This window comes from Nelumbo nucifera, chromosome 4, assembly GCF_055504915.1.
Source record: "Nelumbo nucifera cultivar China Antique chromosome 4, China Antique-T2T, whole genome shotgun sequence".
Taxonomy (NCBI): Eukaryota; Viridiplantae; Streptophyta; class Magnoliopsida; order Proteales; family Nelumbonaceae; genus Nelumbo; species Nelumbo nucifera.
Genome location: NC_142652.1, coordinates 34,492,259 through 34,513,264, shown reverse-complemented (window position 1 = coordinate 34,513,264; position 21,006 = coordinate 34,492,259). Strand labels below are relative to the sequence as shown.

Below are 21,006 nucleotides of genomic sequence, written 5' to 3'. Positions count from 1 at the left end.
TGCCATCAGCTTGGTATTTGATAGTAAAGACCCACTTGCAACCGACTGGATCCTTCCCTTCAGGCAAATCCACCACTTCCCATGTGTCATTCTTGTATAGGGCATCGATTTCAGATCTCATAGCATCCCTCCACTCTGGAATCTTAAGAGCTTCTGACACAGACCTGGGAATAGGATGAGAAGCAACAGAAGAGAGATAGGCAAAGTATGGAGGTGAAAGCAAACTGTAAGAAAGGTGCTTGGAAATGCAGTGTGCAATGCACTTCCGTTTTCCTTTCCTAACAGCAATGGGAATATCAAGCTCGGGGAAGGATGAATCCAAAGATGCTGAAACAGTACCTGTTGTCTCTTCTGTGACTGGAAGTGTATGAGGCCCATGTGTTGTAGGAGAAACAACCTACACATTTCTGGATCTTTGCCTTTGATACACCTTGGGATTGAGGATAGGACGAGGAGGTAGAGTACTGGGACAAGGGGAAAGGAACGACTGATCCACCCTTGATGCATTTGAAGGAGAAGTAGACACATCAAGAGACTCAACAGGGACAGGAAGAGGAAGAGCAAACCCCTGTGACAAATCCTCCCCCTGTGGACAATGTCCTTCTGGAGAGGAACCATAAAAGGGGGAAAGCTCATCAAAGGTGACATCCATTGAGACATACCGATTGCCAGACTTTGGATCAAAACAACAATAACCCTTCTGTGTGGGGGAATAACCAAGGAAGATACACTTTTGAGCTTTGGGTTCAAATTTATGCCGTTGGACACTTGGAACATGTACATAACAGGTGCAGCCAAAGACACGAATAGGAACTGGAAAAAGGTCCTTCTCTGGATGAAGAAGATTGAAGGGAGACTTAAAACCCAAAACCCTGGATGGCATATGGTTTATAAGATAGGTAGCAGTAAGAACAGCATCACCCCAAAACCTGGTAGGAACATGTGAGGCAAATAAGATACTTCTTGCAACTTCAACAATATGCCTATTTTTCCTCTCAGCAACCCCATTCTGTTCTGGGGTCCTAGCACATGAGCTTTGATGAATAACCCCCATGTCAGAGAGATAGCAGGATAGGTTTTTCTCAAAGTATTCTTTTGCATTGTCAGATCTGAAGATTTTAATCCTAGTATCAAATTGGGTTAAAACAAATTCATGGAATTGTCTTACAAGTCTTGGAACTTCATCACGGGATTTCATCAGGAATATCCAAGTGAACCAAGAAAAATCATCAATAAACAGGATAAAATATTTATAGCCACCCACGGAAGGTAAGTGGTAAGGCCCCCACACAACAGAGTGCTTAATATTAAAAGGAAAAGAAGATCTTTTATTACTCAAAGGATAATTGTTTCTACAATGCTTTGACAATTCACAAGACTCACAATGAAGACTAGACAAACTAATTCCCTTAAACAGTTCAGGGAAAAGATGACTCAAGGCAGAAAAAGGCAGATGACCAAAACGACGATGACACAACATAATCCGACTAACAGACTCTGAAGAAACAGATCCAAGAGCAGCATTCCCAAGATGATCAGGGCATTGTTCCGAGGTATCAAGCAGGTATATTCCGTTCGCCTCATGGCCACTCCCAATCACCTTCTGAGACTCCAAATCCTGAAAAACACAGTAGGAAGGAAAGAAGGTTACACAATAGTTTAGTGATTTGGTTAAACTGCTTACAGACAACAAATTTGTATTTAGTTTAGGTACATGAAGGGCAGAAGGTAGGAACAAGGAATCCGTAGCCTTGATGGTTCCCTTACCAGAGATAAGGGCAAGTGAACCATTAGCTAAAGTGATTTTATCACGTCCAGGGAGCAAGTCATATGAAACAAATAGGGTAGAAAGATTAGTCATATGGTCAGAAGCACCTGAGTCAATAATCCAAGGGATCTTGAGATTACCTGAAGTGGTAGCATGATTGGCAGAAGCCCTTATACCTGAATGAGCAAATGCTGAAGCAACAGAAGAATTGCCTGAAGGGTTGGAAGAAGAGGTCACATCGCTCAGCTGACTAATCATCTTCCCAAACTTTTCATATTCTGCTCTCATGGCTGCCAACTGTGCAGAAGCAGACATTTCTTCACTATCTGGCCCAGCAGCTACATTTGCACTTCCTGATCTTTTACTATCATACTTTTTCTGAAACCGACTGGGAACAAGATTAGGATGTAATTTCCTGCACTTATCTTTAGTGTGCTTTGACTTCTTGCAGTACTCACATATAACTACTTTCTTTCCTATGCCACCAGAAGTTCCAGCATTCCCTTTGGGTTTAATCCCCATATTGGCAAAGTGATCATTCATATCAGCCCCTTGAACCTGAACAGCCCTTCTGCTCTCTTCACTACTCACCAATGCATAAGCTTGTGACAAAGAGACACACTCCTTGGAAAGAATATTCTGTTTTGTGATATCATATTCTGGGTTTAGTCCAGTTAAGAACTCAAATACCCTATTCCTTTTAACCAATTTTTTGTAGGTCTCTGCATCATTGGTGGTGTCCCGAGGTACAGCTTCTATTAGGTCAATCTCTTGCCATAAGGACTTCAGGGTTGAGAAATATATAGCAAGAGGTTTCTCCCCTTGTCACATTGAGTTTTTGTGAATAGGTTTCCGCAGCACTGTCCCAAATTTCTTTTGCTGAATTCATCCATAGGTAGTGTTGGCTGATTTGCGGCTGCATTGAATTCACAAGCCACCCAATGACAATGTAATTTTCTTGCATCCACTTCTCGTAGGATGGATCATCTTCTGGGGGAGCCTTCTTACTCCCGGAAATTAATCCCCACTTTCCTCTACTACAAACATGAATCTTTACTAATTGTGACCATGCCAGATAATTAGTTCCATCTAGTTTAACTGTGGTCACAGTCAATAAGGAATCATTTGGAGTTCCCTGAACCAGTCCATATTCGGCACCACTTTTGTTTTCAAACTCTAAGGAGTACATCATGTAAACACTCTAAACAGAGTTCAGCCGACCACAAGAAGACAATATACTGAGTTCAGCCTTCAAGAAGTAATTAGAAACTCCTAAGCACTATGCAATTAGCCGAAGTACCTTTTCAAAGTTGTGCACTCAGCCAAGAAGAGTAAATACCAATCGGTATTGCTGAACAGGCCTTTTCACAAACACAGTGTGGGCAATAGAGACAGCCCCACTGTCAAGGAAGAGAAAAGACCCCAAAAAACAGTTCGTACAGCCCCTTAAAACAGCCAAAATATGAGTAACAATACACAGCCTTGTTACAAGGATGTTTCGGCAGGTTTTAACAGTCCAAGAAGAAGAGAAAAAACAGCCCAGAAATTTCTGGGTTAAACCAGATTTAATGTAGCCGAAGGTAGTACAGAACAGCTAGGGTTTTCGGACACTTCAACAGTCCAAACACAGTCGAAGATAATACAGAACAACCAGAAACTGAGCACAACTTACAGTTCGAGCTTCAATAGTCCAAACACAGTCGAGCTTCAAAAACAGAACAACCAAACCAAACACAGTCGAGCTTCAATAGTCCAAACACAGTCGAACTTCATAGCAGAAAACTGAGCACAACTTACAGTTCGAGCTTCAACAGTCCAAACACAGTCGAGCTTCAAAAACAGAACCGGGCTGTTCCCCTTCTCCTTCCCCTTTTTTTTCTCTGATTCTTCCTGGCCACCGAACCCCTTCCCCAAGAGATTCTAGTCTTGGGCTTGTCCACTGACCTCCAAGAATCAGGCAGTATGTGACTAAGCTTCCAGCCCTATGATATTCAGGTTCAGATATGCTCTGATACCATGAAGAAAACTAAAGAGAGGAGAGCTTGAGAGTTCAGCAATGAGGGTCTGAGAATGAGAGTTTCGAACCTACTCTCTCTCAGCACCCTAACATTCTTTTATTAAGATATATTTGAATAATTACAAGGAGGCCCTTAGGTGGGCAAGAATTTACAAAGAACTTAATATAGACAGGATGGGCCCAGAATAAGGCCCATTACAGAAAAGAAACATAAATAACAAGAAAGAATAAACAACCTATGGGCCATTCGGCCCATCTTCTCTACAGAAGAAAGATAAGGAAAAGAGGTGGTCTCTGAGGAAACAATTGGAGGATATTCTGTTTAAAGAGGAGATTATCTAGAGACAAATCTAGAGATAATTGGCTTAAGAAGTGAAACAGGAACACCAAATTCTTTCATGCTATAGCAAATTGAAGGAGGAAAAATCATATTTCAAAATTGGGGGTGGATGATGCAACTCACACTCAACAAAATGACATTGTTCAAGTCTTTGTGGATCACTTTAAACCCATTTTCAAGAGATTTTTCAATTATAGAGTGTGGCTTGATGGGTTGGAGTGCCCTAAATTATCTGATGATTCTAAGAATTGGCCGGAAAGGAGTTTCAAGTTAGAGGAAATAAAGGACACAGTTTTCTCTATGGATAGATCTTTTTATATAAGCAACAGAAATAAATATATTAATGGAGAGAGAAAACCACTCAGCTTGACATATCTAAAGCACCAAGTCTGAATGGTTTCACTATGGCCTTCCATCAAGATCATTGGGATATACTGAAAGATGACACTTAGAAGGTTTTAATGAATTCTTTGGGAGAGGAGTGATAAACCAGGGGCCCAATTCCACTTTCGTTGCTTTGATCCCAAAGAAAGTTGATGTTGTGCACCCAAAAGGGGTGTTTGTAAAAGATAGGGAAATCATTCAAATCTTAATTTCAAATGAAAGTTTTGAGGAGATGAAAAGGGTTGAAGGGTTTTGTTTGTAAGTGTTGAGGAGATGACTTGGTTGATTGGGGTTTTCTGTTGGAAGTAATGAAAAATTTTGGATTTGGTGACACATGGTATAAATGGATTCTAGGATTAGTAGACTTCTCTTGTCATTATTCAAACTTGGTGAATGGAATGGATCATTTCCCATCCCTTAGAGAACTATGGCAAGGGGACCCCCTCTCTCCCTTTCTCTTAATTTTCTAGGGCAGATTCTAGAGATATAGTAAGGGGATGGAGAGTTGGCAGAGATGGGATACCACTTACATACCTACAATTCTATTATGCGAAGGAGGTGACTTTAAGTGGGTGAGGAACTTGGAGCTAATTGTACAAGTTTTTGAGCAAATGTCCATTTGAAAGTCAACTTTGATAAAAGCTGTATTGTGAGATTGAATATAGAGGAGATTTCAAAGGGAGCAGAAATATTGGGGTGTGTGGTTTCTTAATGGCCTATGAGCTATTTAGGTTTACCATTGGTGGACAACCCGAGAGAGCAATTTCTAGAAAATGTGACTAAGAGATACACGAAGACATTGGCTACTTGGAAGAAAAGTTATTTATCTTTGGTAGGTAGGATCACCCTAATTAGGTCTACATTAGCCAATTTGCCTATTTATTTTCTGTCTATAGTAATTCCAAAAGGGGCTAGTAGAAGACTAAAAAAGCTAATGAGGGATTTTTCATAGGAGCTAGTGGAGGAGAAAAATGATCATAAAGTTGGCAAGTGGTTAGTAGAAGTACGAAGTTTGGTAGTTTAGAACTTGGGAACATTCAAGAGAAGAATGTTGCTTTGTTGGGTAAGTGGTTGTGAAGATTGCCAATTGATAGAGATAAATTTTGGGCAAAAGTGATAATTAGCACTTACGGGTTTGTGGCTGACGGTTGGGACTGCTAGAATTCTGGCTAGGGATACAAGATCTTCTCCCTAGAAGTCCATTCATGCCATCCTATCTTCCTGTTCACCACATATCAGGTATAGCCTTTGTTTTGGAAATCTTGTTAAATTTTGGAAACATGTTTGGTTGGGTGGGCAATTCATCCTAAAGGAATAATTCCCCTCTCTACATCCCCTTTTCAACTGCAAGGATTAACCAATTTCTTCTTTCTTGGTTCCTTCTAACTCAAGGTCTAGCTTTGATTGAGACTTGTGCTTTAGGAGAGGCCTTCAAGACTCTGAAGTAAGTAGTGTCATGACTTTGCTCCAAGGTCTTGAAGGGGTTTTCTTGGATCCTTCAAAAAGAGAGCCATATTTGGACTCTTTCTTCTTCTGGTTCCTTTATTTGTGCCTCCTTTTAGTCCTTAATTCAACCTAGTGATAGCCTTGGTTGGCTTTTTTCTGTTAAGGAGGTTTGAAGTAAGCCTATTCTGCACAGGATAGGAGGTTTCTACTAGAAAGCTTTTCTGGAAAGAATAACACTTGTGATTTACACCAAAGAAAAATATCTAATTGATGCTTATCCTCTCATTGGTGCCTTCTTTGTAAGGATAATGGTGAGACTTGCTATCACTTATTAACCTCCTGCCCTTTTGTTTCCTCAATTTGGGAATGTTTTTTCTTTGGTTGGGTGCAAGTGAAACGCCCCACCAAATCTACAAAGCTTGTTTACCTTTACCTTCCTCAGTTGGTCGAAGAAGAGGGGAAGAATTTTACAGAGGTATACAAGAGTGGTTGTTTGTTGGACAATTTGGGAAGAGAGGAATCAAAGAGTTTTCTCAAAAAAGGAGAGAAGTAGGGTTGCTTTAATTGAAGCTATCACTATCAAGGTGGTCCATTGGCTGAAATCCTTGAAACTTTTCGAGGACATCCCTACTGTTGACTTGATTAGAAAATGAAAGGAAGTGGCTGATTCAGTCTACCTCACAGCTGCTGAGTGAGCTAGAGGCCAAACTTCAATCGGTAAAAGGTCTACAAATTACCTGGTGGGTAACTTCCAAAAAGGAAGCAACTAAAAATCAGATGTTTATGTGACTGTTGTAAGTGCTTTTTTGATAAGTAAGATTTATTAGACTTTAAGATAAGACTTTACAAGCATCCTTTAGAGAGGCATGTGATGCCACCTCTCTATAAAAAGCAAAGAGCAAAGAAAATTACAATGGAGCCCAAAACAATACATCCCTATTCACCCCTTGCTTAGCCAAAGTATCAGCCATCCCATTTGCAGATCTCCTCACCCACTGTATCCTGAGATTCATATTCCTAGTAAGCCACTTAAACTTCTCCATTTCATTTCTGTAGCACCAGGTTATAGAGTACAGGTCCTTTAGCCAGCCAACCACCACTTTTGAATCCCCTTCTATCACCAAGTTTGCTAACTGTAACTCATTGGCAATCTGCACCCTTTGTAATGCTACCAGCAACTCTGCTTTGAGAGAGTCACCCAAGCCCACAGGGCTGGAAAACAAGGCTATAAGTTTACCTTCTGAATCTCTCAATACCCCTCCTATACCCGAGAGGCCTAGATTTCCTTGGCTGCTCCCATCGAAATTCAGTTTAACAAAGCCTTCCATTAGAGGTGACCATTGCATCTCCACAAATTCCTTTCTTGAAGAGCTTTTTGCAATTACTTCCCAATTCCTCCAAACATCATCAATGGAGAATTGGGAGAACAACTCCAAAGTCCTCACCCAATAGACCACCCTGACCACTGCACAATCCCTAACAGCTTCTTTACTTCTCTCTTTACCTGAGAAGATCCTAGCATTCCTTTCTTCCCGTATAGTCCACACCACAGCTGCTCTAACACATCTCCACATTATTCTTCCCCTTTTTTTGGGCCACGAAAACAAAGAAGGGTTGAATAGCATATTGACCTCCGATGGAGAAGTCCACCTACAACCAAACAAAGAGAAAAACCAAATCCAAATCTCTGCAACAAGAGGACAAGAGATCAGTAGGTGATAGCAACTCTCATTATTGGATTTACACAGTATGTACCAATTAGGAGAGAGACAAGAATTAGGCCTTTTCTTTTGTAACATATCCATAGTATTAACCTTCCCATGCACTACTTCCCAACAAAAAGCTCTTACTTTGTAAGGAATGGGTCTGCACCAGAATTCTTTAAAAGGAAAGGACGGAGGGTCTGGAAAGATGCACAAAGTCTTAAACAAAGAGGCACAAGAGAATAAACCCTTAGGATGGGGGGCCCCAAATACACATATCAGGTTTATCAGGGTCTAAATTGACATTTTGAAGTATTTGTAAAAGGTCCGAACAAGCTAAAACTTCACTGTCTCTTAGACCTCTCTGAAAACCAAAGTCCCAATTGGGGCCCACAGGGAGTAAGGGAGGAACAATAAATTTAGACGCACATTCATTTTTATACAGGGATACCAAATATAAGGTAGGAAAGAGATCCTTCAGCGGACTACAGCCAACCCAAGTATCCTCCCAAAATTTAACAGAAGCCCCAGAGCAAACATCATACCTGACAAACCGAAGTAGAAAAGGCAAAGTGCGATGAATGGCTTTCCACGGAGAGGCCAATGTGGCCCTGTTAGATACTCTTGCATCCCAACCTCCCATTTATGCTTGCTATTATTTTATGCCACAAACTCTCTCTTTCCCCCAACCATCTCCAAACCCATTTTCCTAATAGAGCCAAGTTCATTTTATCTATATTTCCAATTTCTAAGCCACCCTCTTGTTTGTAGACTTCTACACACAACCTCCCATTTAATCAAATGATCTTTCTTTCCATCACCTGGATCCCATAGGAAATCTCTCATTACCTTCTCAACCTTTTTAGCCTCCTTTTGGGGAATCCTAAATACTGACAGAAAATAAATTGGTAGATTGGCCAAAGTGGATTTAATCAAAGTAATTTTTCCTCCCAAAGACATAACTTCTCTTCCAAGCTGCCAACTTTTTTGCACACCTCTCAATAATTGGATTCCAAAACCTGTTTTCTCTAGGGTTTGCTCCTAAAGGGAGGCCAAGGTAGGTTTGTAAAGTGGGGCATCTAGAGTGGGCATGCTGAAAAGTATACTTTTATTATTCTTTAATAAAATTTCCAAATCTATCAGGAAAAAAAAAAAAAAAAAACTGCCCTACATCACCCTAGAGGTTTAGTTAGTACCCAACAACTATTGTAAGATAATGTTTAATCTGTACCATAAGTGTAGTACCCCAAGAAAACCTGAAGTAAAAATAAAACCATAGAAACCATGTATTATTCCCAGACACCAATCCAAAAGAAACAACATATGAAGTTAAAATCTGACTACCTGGCCAAAAAATAAGGACTCCTCAATTTGATGAGTCAACTTCAAGCACACATTGATAGAAATGCCAGACAATAGTGACATTGGCAATGGGCTTGATTCTCTCATTGCCATTACTCTCTCACCAGAAGGTACATTTGATCCTGGTATTAACTCTGTAACTCCAGCAGAGGTTAACCAATTCAACACTGCTTCAGAAGCAGCTTGTGCCATGGTATGTGAAAGAACCCAAAACATTCCAATTGATCTGTCATCCAAATTCATATAATCCAACATACGCTCTCCTGAAATAAGACCCAAAACCTGTTATGGATATATTGGTCTGAACCTCATGTAGACAGATTCAAAAGTTTAGATTGCAAGTTCAAATTGAAGTTTAAATTCTCAACCTAAGTATGCAGTTAAAAGTCCTTTTTCTTTTAAGTAATAAAAGAAACATAATACATGAGTGCAAAGATTTATGAAGGCCCCATAAGTAGAAAATAGAAAAAGACAGAAAGAAAAACTGAGTGAGAAGAGAAACAGAGAATAATATTACTCAAATAAATCAGTGAGAAGAGAAATAGAGAATAATATTACTCAAATATATCAGTTGTTTCGATCATCTTTTAGCCTACAGCAGAGAGATAAGTCTCTTGAGGACTATTATTCTAATATGGTGAGTCTTTCTGAGGAACTTAATATATACCAAACTGTCAACAATGATGTTACAATGATGGAGAACTAGAGAAAAGAATTATATGTAGCTAAGTTTCTTTCAGGAATCAAACCTGAGCATGAATCAATGAGAGATCAGATTTTGGGCAGCCCAGAGTTACCTGACTTGGAGGATATTTTTTCTAGACTTCAGAGGGCCAAGATATCTGAATCCACCTAGTCATCTGATTGAGCAGCACTGGTTGCATCTGGAAGTGGTGCACGAGGTTGTGGTACTTATGGAGGAGGACACGGCAATGGTGGTCGTGGTCCTCCAGGATTTCCAGCTGGTATGGGTTATAGTGGTAGTAGAGGTGAACACGGATGAACAGGAATGGTAATGGTAATCTCTACAATTGGCTATTGTAGAGATTAATATGGGGTCCGGTTTTGCTCACATTGCCATCATGAGGGACATACTGTGGAATATTGCCGGTTGTTGAAGAAACCAGGAAGTTACAATAACCAAGCCACTTATCAAGATGATGCATCATAGTCTCAACTGCAGATGGCTGCTACAAAAAAATCAGCTAGAAGGGGCAGTGTTTTAAAAGCGCGAGGCACAAAAAAAACACAAGGGGCAATTTGTACCCAAGGCGCAAGGTGCAAGGCAAGGCATGCGCCTTTCTGAAGCAAGGCGCAAAAAATTTAAAAAAGGCAAAAAAATCAAAAAAAAATGTCAGAAAATTCAAACAAAATGCCAAAAATCAAAAATATTTAAACATAATATTAATAAAAAATATAAACTTAAATTTTAAAATAAATGTTTTAAAAACCTATTATCCAAAATTAATATACATAAAAATAACAAGTAAAGTGAATTCAAATGAAAATTTAAAAATAAAATCAAACATATAAAACATTTTCAAGCATGTAAAACCCACAATTGCTTTTTTTCCTCAATTGCATTACTTCAAGTAGCTAATGTGATGTAAAACATATTGCATTCCTGATTCTATGAGCTGCCTTTGTACCAAACTCCTCAAGGCAAGCCCAAACAAGTCCATGTTAGGGTCTTCAATTCTTAATTTTCACACAAAAAGTAATGATTTTATAATTTTGATTGTCGTGTATTAGGATCAATGTTTTAAAGCGCGGAGGCATGACACGAGGCATTCCACTACCTAGAGGCGTGAGGCGTAATTCAAAACGCAAGAGGCGTAAGCCTCCTGAACACAAGGAGGCATAAGCCTCCTTAAGAGGAGAGGGGTTAGGAGGAGGAAGGGGAGGAGGATGAAGAAGAAGGGGGGATCTCAGTTTTTCTTTATTTTTAAAAAAAAAAAAAAAAACTTTTATATTAAGAAGAATAAAGATGCATAACATTAGTTGAAAGGGGGTATCTTGTTGAAGCGGAGGCGAGCGAACAAGACCCCCCTAACTCAAAAAAAACAAAAAACAAAAAAAAAAACAAATTGGGCTGCATCGAAAAGGGGGCAGGGGAGTTTGGGGGGCAAAGCCCCCCAGCCGAAGGGATAGGGGCAAACCACTTTCTTTCCCCTTATCTTTTCTTCCCTTCCCTTCCCTTCCCTTTCCTTTTCTTTTCTTTCCTTTTCTCTTTTTTTCTTCTCTTTCTTTTCTTTCCCTTCCCTTTCTTTTCCTTTCCTTTTTCTCTTTTTTCTTTTTTTTCTGTCTTTTTATATAAGATGTGCATGAGGCGTACACCTCATAAAAAAGTGCACGAGGTGTACACCTCTTGCACCTGAGGTGTATTCCTCAAAGGTGTCAGTGCCTCTAGCAGACGCCTTAGGGCGTTTTGGGAGCGCCTCGCCTGAAGGCGCGCCTCCAAGCATACGCCTCCCACGCCTTTTAAAACACTGATTAAGATGAACGAATCAACAACATTAGCAAATAGGGGGTTCTACTCCACTCTGGTTTAAGACCCTAATATGGACTTGTTTGGACTTACCTCGAGGGGCTTGGTCAAGGATCTGGGCACAGAGACCTCGGCCCAACCACTAGGTTCAAAAAAAACAAAAAGAGTAAAAATTTAAAAAGGTGCATGCCTAGGTTGAGTGCAAGGTGCATCAAGCGCACCAGGCATGCACCTTTTGAAAGTGTTGCACCTAGGACCTAGGTGAGGCGCATACCCTAAAATGTGCCTCGCTAGTGCACCTATTTGCTAGGCATAAGGAAGAGTATAATCGGTTGGTTGCAGCTTCATCTTCCACCACTACTACCTCTTGCCCAAACATCAAGTATTGGCGCCACTTGCCTCTCTCTACATCATCATCTCCATGGATCATTGACTCAAGAGCTTCAAATCATATGTCAAGTACTTCATCCATTATTTCTCAATTAACATCTTTGTCTTCTTATGTTACTCATGTTAATGGATATAAGTCTCTCGTATCTGGCATAGGACATGTGAGTCCAATATCCCAACTTTCTTTATCATTTGTTCTATATGTTCCTCGCTTCCCTTTCAATCTTATGCCTGTGAATAAGCTTACAAAGTCACTAAACTGTTTTGTTACCTTTTTCCTTCTTATTGTGTTTTTCAGGACTTAAAAACAAAGAGGCGGATTGGTGGAGGAGTTGAATTCGGTGGTCTTTATTACCTACAAGGTGGCTCTCCTTTTCAACTTCATTGCCAATTGGGTCATCTTTCATTGTTGAGTCTTCGTGTCATGGTTCCTTCACTTCCATGCAACACTAGTTTTGATTTTTGAGTGCAATGCATGTCAGCTTAGCAAGCATCATCAGTTTGTTTTCCTCCTCGATCTATGAGTCGTGTGTCCAAACTGTTTCAATTGGTTCAATCGAATATTTGGGGCCCATGTCCTGTAATGTGTTATTTGAGGTTCAAGTATTTTGTCACTTTTGTTGATGGTTTTTCGAGTCTTACTTGGTCATATTTGTTAAAGGAGAGGTCCAAATTATTTTCTGTATTCAAATCCTTCTTTATGGAAATGAAAACCCAGTTTGGCTCCACTATTTGTGTTCTTCAATCTGATAATGCTAAAGAATACATCTTTCACCATTTACTGAATTCTATAATGAGCATGGATTCCTACATCAAACATCTTGTGTTCTTACACCACAACAGATTGGTGTAGCTGAACACAAAAACCACCATCTGCTAGAAGTTACATGGGCTCTCCTTATTCAGATGCATGTGCCAAAAATTTATTGGAGTGGTGCAGTCCTTATGGCCTGTTATCTCATTAACTGAATACCTTCATCAGTCCTACACAAAAAGATACCTCATTCCGTACTATTCCCTGATGCTCCCTTGCTTAATTTACCACCTCGCATTTTTTGATGTGTTTCCTTTGCTCACCTCTTTGATCGTCAACATAACAAGCTTGAACCCTGAGCGGTAAAGTGTTTCTGTTTGAGATATTCAAAAACTCAAAAAGGGTACAAATGTTACAGTCCTCTCTCATCACTTTGTTATTGATGATATTCCTTTCATGAGTCCATTCCATATTTCTCTTCTAGTACTTCTCTTCCTTCTCCTCAAGGTGATTCTCTCCCTCTTCCTGTTCCTTTTTATGACTCTTCTCCATAGCCCACCAGTACTGTTATACCTAGGCCACCTATTCAACAGATATATCTACAGTCTCTGTCCCTAATACATGAAGACTTGTCTGATCCTGGGTGGAGGATAGCTATGGAAGAAGGCATGTTGGCTTTTCATCAAAACAACACACGGGATTTAGTTTCTGGTAAGCAACATGTGGGATGTCAATGGGTATATGCTGTGAAATTTAATCCTGATGATACAAAGGATAGACTTAAAGCTTGTTTAGTTACTAAAGGGTTTAGTCAAACTTATGGTGAGGATTTTGAGGAACTTTCTCTCAGTTGCTAAGATCAACTTTGTGTGTGTTGTTATCTCCTTAGTTGTGACTAATCATTGGCCCTTATATCAATTAGATGTTAAGAATGCTTTTCTGCATGGTGATCTTATGGAAAAAGTATACATGGATCAACCACCTATGTTTGTTGCTCAGGGGAGTATAGGAGTATGGTTTGCAGGTTAAATAAGGTGTTGAATGGTCTAAGACAATCTCTACGTGCTTGTTTTGGCAAGTTCAATTAAGTGGTTGTGGAATTTGTCTTACATAGATGCCAGTCTGATTATTCTGTACTTAGCAAGACTTATAGAGATGGTATCATTATCCTTGTTGTTTATGTAGATAACATCGTTACCACAGGGAGCGACTCATAAGGCATCAATGAATTGAAGCGCTTTCTACAAGAAAGATTTCATACTAAAGGCCTTGGCAAACTGAGATATTTCCTTGGCATAGATGTTATGAGATCAACCACAAAGATCTCTCTGTCACAACGTAAATATACGTTGGATTTACTTGAGGAGACAGGTATGATGGGAAGTAAACTGGTTGCTACACCCATGGATCCTAATGCTAAACTTATTTCAAATCAAGGGAGTTAGTAGACGATCTCGGGCAGTACAGGAGACTTGTAGGGAAGCTAAATTACTTGACTATTTTACTTGTCCAGATACCTGTTTTGCAGTGGTGGTTGTACGTCAGTTTATGAGCTATCCACGTGTTCCTCACCTTGAAGTTGTGTACAGAATCATAAGGTATCTTATGGGATCACCAAGTATGGGGATTATTTACAGAGATTATGGTCATTCAACTATATTTGGGTTCACAAATTCTGACTAGGCTGGATCACCAACAAATAGAAGGTCAACAACAGGATATTGTATGTTTTTAGGTGGCAATCTTGTTTCCTAGAAGAGCAAGAAACAAAATGTTGTGGCTAAATCAAGTGTAGAAGCTGAGTATAGAGCTGAGTCATGCAATTGTTAGGGACTGCCTAACTCAGGGACTCTTTCGAGGGAGACTGCCTCCTGAATGAGAGAGAGAGAGAAAGAAAGAGAGATTGTATTCCCAAATCGATAATCCCCTCCTAACCTCCTTTCCTTATTTATATACTGCTGCTACAATTCTGTTATACCAGCCTCTCCACTTGTCTAGTTTGTTATTTAGTTTGTTCTAGTGGTTGGCTGTTAGTTACATTCTTTAAAGGCTGGCGTAGCCTTTTCTTGTACACTTGTATTCCCTTTATTTGTGTCTCAACAGTTCCTCCTCCCTTGAAAGCAACCTTGCCTCAAGGTCAAGATGTGGGAATCTATTCTGTAAATCCAAGTAAGGTCCCCAAGTTGCATCCTCAATTGGGAGACCTGACCATACCACCAATGCCTCTGGTTTGATGTGATTCCCTTTGCGTATCCACCTGAAATCTGTTATCTGAGTGGGCTCAATTTGAACTTGGCCATCTTCCGAGAATGATGGGAGGGTGGTTGTTGTTATTGCTCCTGTTTTTGGCCATTTCTTCAATAGGGATACATGGAATACAGGGTGTAATTTTGATGTTGCTGGGAGGTCAAGCCTGTATGCCACCGACCCAATGCCCAATGAGCCACTGACGTGGCCTATCCCCTGCATAGCACCTTAGATAGGTTTCCAAACTCCGGTTGACCACCTCAGTCTGCCCATCTGTTTGAGGGTGGTAGCTGGTAGATTTGAAGAGTTTCACTCCCTGTAGTTGAAAAAGTTCTGCCCAGAAACGACTCATAAAAATAGAGTCACGGTCTAAGACAATAGAGTTAGGGGTACCATGCAGTCGTGCCACCTCCTTGGTAAAAATCTCAGCCACCATGGAGGCTGTAAAGGGGTGGGACAGAGGGAGAAAATGGCAGTATTTGGTTAATCTATCAACCACTACGAGAATGACGGACTTGCCATAGGAAAGGGGGAGCCCCGTTATAAAGTCCATGAATATATCTGCCCACACCAGTGTAGGAATTGGGAGTGGTTGTAGCAGTCCTGCTGGAGACTGGGTATCCGCCTTATTTTTCTGGCAAATGACGCATTCGGCTATTTACTTTTGGACCAAATTTCACATGCCTTTTAAGTGGAATGCAGGATCCCTAAGTGTCCTCCTGTTGGGGATGAGTGGAACACTTCCAGAAGCTGCTGAATATGGGCTGAATCCTGTGGTATCACCATTCGGCGTTTAAACAGCAGCAAATTATTCTCCACTGTGTACCCTGGGTGGCTAGTATGGTCTTCTTAGACCTGTGAACGCAGCTTGCTCAGTTGTGGGTGCCTTTCAGCTTCTTCCCTTAGCTGACCCATGATGGAACATGTTGGGCCCGTGAAAAGTAATGGAAATAGTTGTGGCTAGCGTGACAGTGCATCCGCCACCTTGTTAGTGTGCCTTGCCTTGTATTTAATGACATAATCGTAGCCAAGTAATTTGGCTATCCATCGCTGCTGTTCCGAGGATAGTACGGACTGCTCCAACAGAAATTTCAGGCTCTGGTGGTCAGTTCGTATGATGAACCTCCTTCCTAGAAGGTAGGGCCGCCACCTCTGAACTACGAGAACAATTGCTACCAGTTCGTGTTCGTATACTGATTTGGCCCATTTCTGTGTTGTCATTGCTTTGCTTAAAAACACTAGTGGCCTTTCTTCTTGCATGAGGATTGCACCAACTCCTTGGCTTGACGCATCACATTCAATGATGGAGTCCTTTGAGAAGTCTGGAAGTGCGAGCATCGGTGGGGATGAGACAGTTGTTTTGAGTGTCTCGAAGGCCTGTTGGGCCTCCCTAGTCCAGCAGAACCCATTCTTCTTAAGTAAACTTGTCAAGGGGGCAGCAATCAATCCATACCCTCTAATGAATCGCCGGTAGTACCCTGTTAAACCCAAGAAGCCTCGTAACTCCTTAACATTTTGAGGTTGGGGCCAATTTATCATGCTTGAGATCTTTTCCGGGTCTACTGCTACAATGTCGTTTTCGACCACGTGCCCTAAATAGTGTACTTGTGTCTGTCCAAATGCGCATTTTGACTCCTTTTCAGGTTGAAGGAAGAAAACTTGAGGGATCTTACAGCGATGGCCCGACCCAAATTTGTCTCCACATGCATAACAAAGGACCTTTTCCCGTTGGGCTTGCATCTCGGCCCAGGTTAACCTCTTGGCTGAGTCAGAGCCTAAACCAGAGTTGGCATCCTTGCCTATGGTTCCTACTCATGATCTGGGCTCCGGTTTAACCAAGATACCTGGTTCTGGGTTTGGTATACCTGGTTGATCGCAGCTCCCAGAGGTCGATTAATCCTTCTTGCCCGATTCAGTTTGTCTTCATGTCGTCGAGCTAATGCTGCTGCTTCAAGAACGGTGGTGGGCCGCATGGCTTTTACCTCCAGCCGCAATTCTTCCCTGAGTCCACCAACAAAACTGCCAACAAGCGCGTTTTCTGGCCAGCCTTGCATGCGCACAGCCAATCTTTCGAACGCCATCTGATAATCTTGGACGGAGCCGGTCTGTCATAGTTTAGCGAAGCTTTCATCATAGTTCTCAAAAGCCGAGACTCCAAATCGCATGGTTAAGGCGTCGGTGAAGCCTGCCCATGTGGCTCTTGGGTGTCGTCGCCGGTACCACTGGTACCAGACGATCGCCTCTCCTTCCAAGTGTGCAGAAGCTAATGAAACACAATCAGGTCCTTGTGTGTCGTGGTAATCGAAGTATCTTTATGTTTGCAAAAGCCAGGATATGGGATCTCCCCCTGCGAAGATGGGAAACTTGATTCTTGCTGTTCTTGATCCGCTTCGATGACTGGTGTCACTACGCTCTTCCTGATTCGGCGCAGGTGGTGCTTGTGCTAGTCGTTCAAGCAAGGATGCAAAGCTTTCTTTGATTTCTTTGACGTCAGCCGATATTCTTTGCATTTCTCCTTCCAGGTTGTCGACTATGTTCTCCATTGCGGATGACCTTGTGCTTGGCATCTTGGCTCTGATACCAACTTGTTAGGGACTGCCTAACTCAGGGACTCTTTCGAGGGAGCCTGCCTCCTGAATGAGAGAGAGAGAGAGAGAGATTGTATTCCCAAATCGATAATCCCCTCCTAACCTCCTTTCCTTATTTATATATTGTTGTTACAATTCTGTTATACCAGCCTCTCCACTTGTCCAGTCCACTTGTCTAGTTTGTTATTTAGTTTGTTCTAGTGGTTGGCTATTAGTTACATTCTTTAAAGGCTGGCGTGGCCTTTTCTTGTACACTTGTATTCCCTTTATTTGTGTCTCAACAGCAATAGAAGAACTAGTGTGGCTTAAGAGTCTTCTTTAGGAAATTGGAATTCCAGTGAAGACTCCTATGCACTTACACTGTGATAATTAGACCACCATCCATATTGCGTCAAACCCAGTTTTCCATGAGAGGACGAAACACATTGAGGTAGACCACCATTCATATTGCACCAAACCAGCTCAATCCTCTAATACCCCCAATAATTCTTATCCACCTTTTAACCACTTCTGAGAGCTTTGTTTCTTGTAACATTAGAATGTCCGGTCTCTCTTTCCTTAAAACATTTCTAACAATCCTCCTTTTTTTGAACCCCCTAAACCCCTTAAATTCCAACATGGTATCTTCATTTCAACCTTCGGTTTTTGATAAGTTATTTCAACCTTTAGTTCACCCAAGCTTATACCACCCCCTAACAATCCCCTCTTTTTTTCTCCCTCTTGCGACTCCCAACCTTGTCATATTATACGCCACAGGCTAATTTTTTTCACTTCTCTCACCTTCTTCCTCTTTTTATCACCACCTACGTCCTTTCAACATTGCTATGGTTTTTTTGCATATAAAGTTTCCAAATTTCCTATTAGACTATTAACCCACCTCACTTCCCAAAGCTTACTAATTGACTCTAGTATCTAGAACCTACTTTACCTAATTTGACTAGTTGCCACTAATTCATAGGATTAAACTAAGAATCAGGTTTCACATACTCCTAAAACCCGTTGTTAGTGTAGGCACATATTATTTGCAATTTGACCTCCCAATTCTACCAATCCACTTTAAATTGAATAACAATTTACACCATCTTCAGATTCAGAATGACCAAAATACCTTTTCGGTTCAAATCTGAAGAAAACCTTGGGATGGATACAGTCTTGAGGTAACCAACCAGAAGTAGACAATATCAATGAACATGAAGAAGGGAGAGATAGGGAGGAAGGGAGGGAGAAAGAGGGAGGGAGGGAGGGAGAGAGAGAGAGAATGACAGGACAACTGGAGTACATGACAATAGAAGGACCAATTTGTATCTAAAGTTTTAAACTCCATTTTTAGGCCTTGAATTGCATCATCAGTCAATTTCTCTGACACTATTCCGAAATACTCTAAACCATGTCCTAGGAAGACATGAATGCCAAGAAACTGACAGCATAAAAGCCAAATGTAAAATCATTAATGCATCATGAAATGTTTAATGATGGAAGGGAAGTTAGTAATATCTCTAAGTACAATACAAATATCTGTTTCAGGCTCAATGGCTTAAGATTTGAAGAGTCCATAAAAGCATTACATCACTATGAATATTAAGACAATTATCATATCCAAGAAATCTGAACATAAAACCAAGACAACAGAAGAAAGCAACAGAAGAAACAGTTTGTATGCAAAACATAACAAATAAAGTGTATCTTATCATCACAAAATTTCTAAATGAATTTAACTCTGCCATACCATGCAGCAAAGTGTACCTTTCGTTACTTGTTTCCACCATTCATCTATCTGTTTTCCCTTTGTAAGTTGCTCGTGATTCAAATATTCTCTAATTGAGGTGTTGTATGACCAAATGCGCAAAGTTTGACTACTGCTTATAAAGTCAAGAAGGATACATTGAGGATTAACATTATTTGGATCAGAACTTCTGTCCTCTTTATGAAACGAAAGAATCTTTCTAGTAACCTCCACCTAACAAGAAGAATTAAAAAAGAAAAAAAAAAGTTTAAGAATATCAATTTGGATAGTTGCTTAGCCAAGTAAATTTTGACTAATTCATAGAAACAGACATGAAACCAAAAACATGCCTCCAAAAGGTATAGCTTGAATTGAATTTGTGCCAGTAGAAGGCTCTAAGCTCAGTATTTATCCAAAAAAAAGAAGGCTCTAAGCTCAGTTTGTTTGCAGTGTAAATTTCATTTGCACTGGTGTAAATGCATAGAAGTGCAAATAGACTGAGTATAAATTCTGGTTTGCTTTTGCTTCAGATTTGATTGTCTTACTTGTTTATGAGAAGAAAATAGGAAGTAAAATGACATGGTTCCCACCTTATATGAAAAAGAATGGAGGTAAGGAGCAGGGTTATTAGTTTGGGAGTGCCAGGAAGCAAGAAGATACGGTTCCCACTTTATATGAAAGAAGATTAAGGTAAGAAGAGGGTGGTGCAAATTTTGCATCAGTTTCTTGAGATGCAAAATTTGCATACCAATGACTGAACCAGGTGCAAACAAGAAGAGCCTAAAGAGTGAAGGGAAGACCAAAGAAACTGTGGACTGAAGTGGTCAAAATGAATTAAGGATTTCCAATTTGACAGAAAGTCCATTACTTGGTGTACTGGTAAAATCTAAGGCTGGCATGCACGAGAATGCGGGTTAAAGTCTGAGGGCAGCCACTTTGTGCAAAAAGATGCCAAAGGTTAAGACCATACCCAGTCTACCCCTCCCAAGACCCCAGATAGCTGGGACTGACATTGGGTAATGGCCTTTTAATTTGACATAAAGGATGGCTCTTGATAGAGCACAACGGAAAGATAGGATTCATGTAGCTAAACATAAATAGTTGGGATTAAAGCAGAATTCACTATAGCTTCAAAAAATTTGCAACGAGATTATTAACTACCAAAAAGCAAGATTCTTAACTAAGCAGCTGCAGAACAAAGGATGACCAAAATAAATGTCTTGGCCAAGATGAAGAAATATTATATACGTGGAAGGTAAGGAAGATGGATAGGTATAATAGATAGTGCATTTAATGTAACAACATTGAAATAACATTTCAATAGCAACCTTCCTGGGATCATTATTTAAAACATTTGTCACAATCTCAATTCGAATGATCTGTGCTAGCAGCCAAGTCACATGATTGGTGCGAAGAGTCTGTAGATCAGCCTTTGTAATTCGAGATGAAAGCTTGTCAATGAAATCAACAAAATCAATACACCCATTCTTCATGAGATAGAAAAACAAATCCGAAAATGTCACCCACTCCTGCCAGCAATGTGCCTCTACAATGGACCAATTACAGAGAAAAAGCCCATTAGCTTCCTCAAATAAACATACATAGCAACACTCTGGTGATCATTATTAGAGAAGCAATTACTTATGATGAAAACGTGCAGGAGGCTTGGGAAACCACTGTAGATTGTTGTAAACAGAGAACAAGAACATTTTTAAGGAAACAGAAGAAATAGTCAAGAAGAAAAGAGAATACTTCTGAACACACAAAAGCTTTATGCACCCACTAAAAGAAAATTG

At 40.5% G+C, this 21,006-nt stretch overlaps 1 protein-coding gene across 2 annotated transcripts in view; it reads right to left on the bottom strand.

Annotated features, from left to right (window-relative positions):
• The window catches only part of LOC104607371 (mediator of RNA polymerase II transcription subunit), a 113,092-nt gene that overhangs the window by 54,281 nt on the left and 37,805 nt on the right, over positions 1-21,006 (bottom strand). For both annotated transcript variants that reach the window (XM_010273001.3, XM_088903119.1), the window contains exons 6-8: positions 20,539-20,756; positions 19,231-19,444; positions 9,003-9,283 (exon numbers count right to left, since the gene is read on the bottom strand). In XM_010273001.3, the coding sequence (XP_010271303.1) occupies positions 9,003-9,283; positions 19,231-19,444; positions 20,539-20,756 (713 nt within the window). The remainder of the gene's footprint in view (positions 1-9,002; positions 9,284-19,230; positions 19,445-20,538; positions 20,757-21,006) is intronic.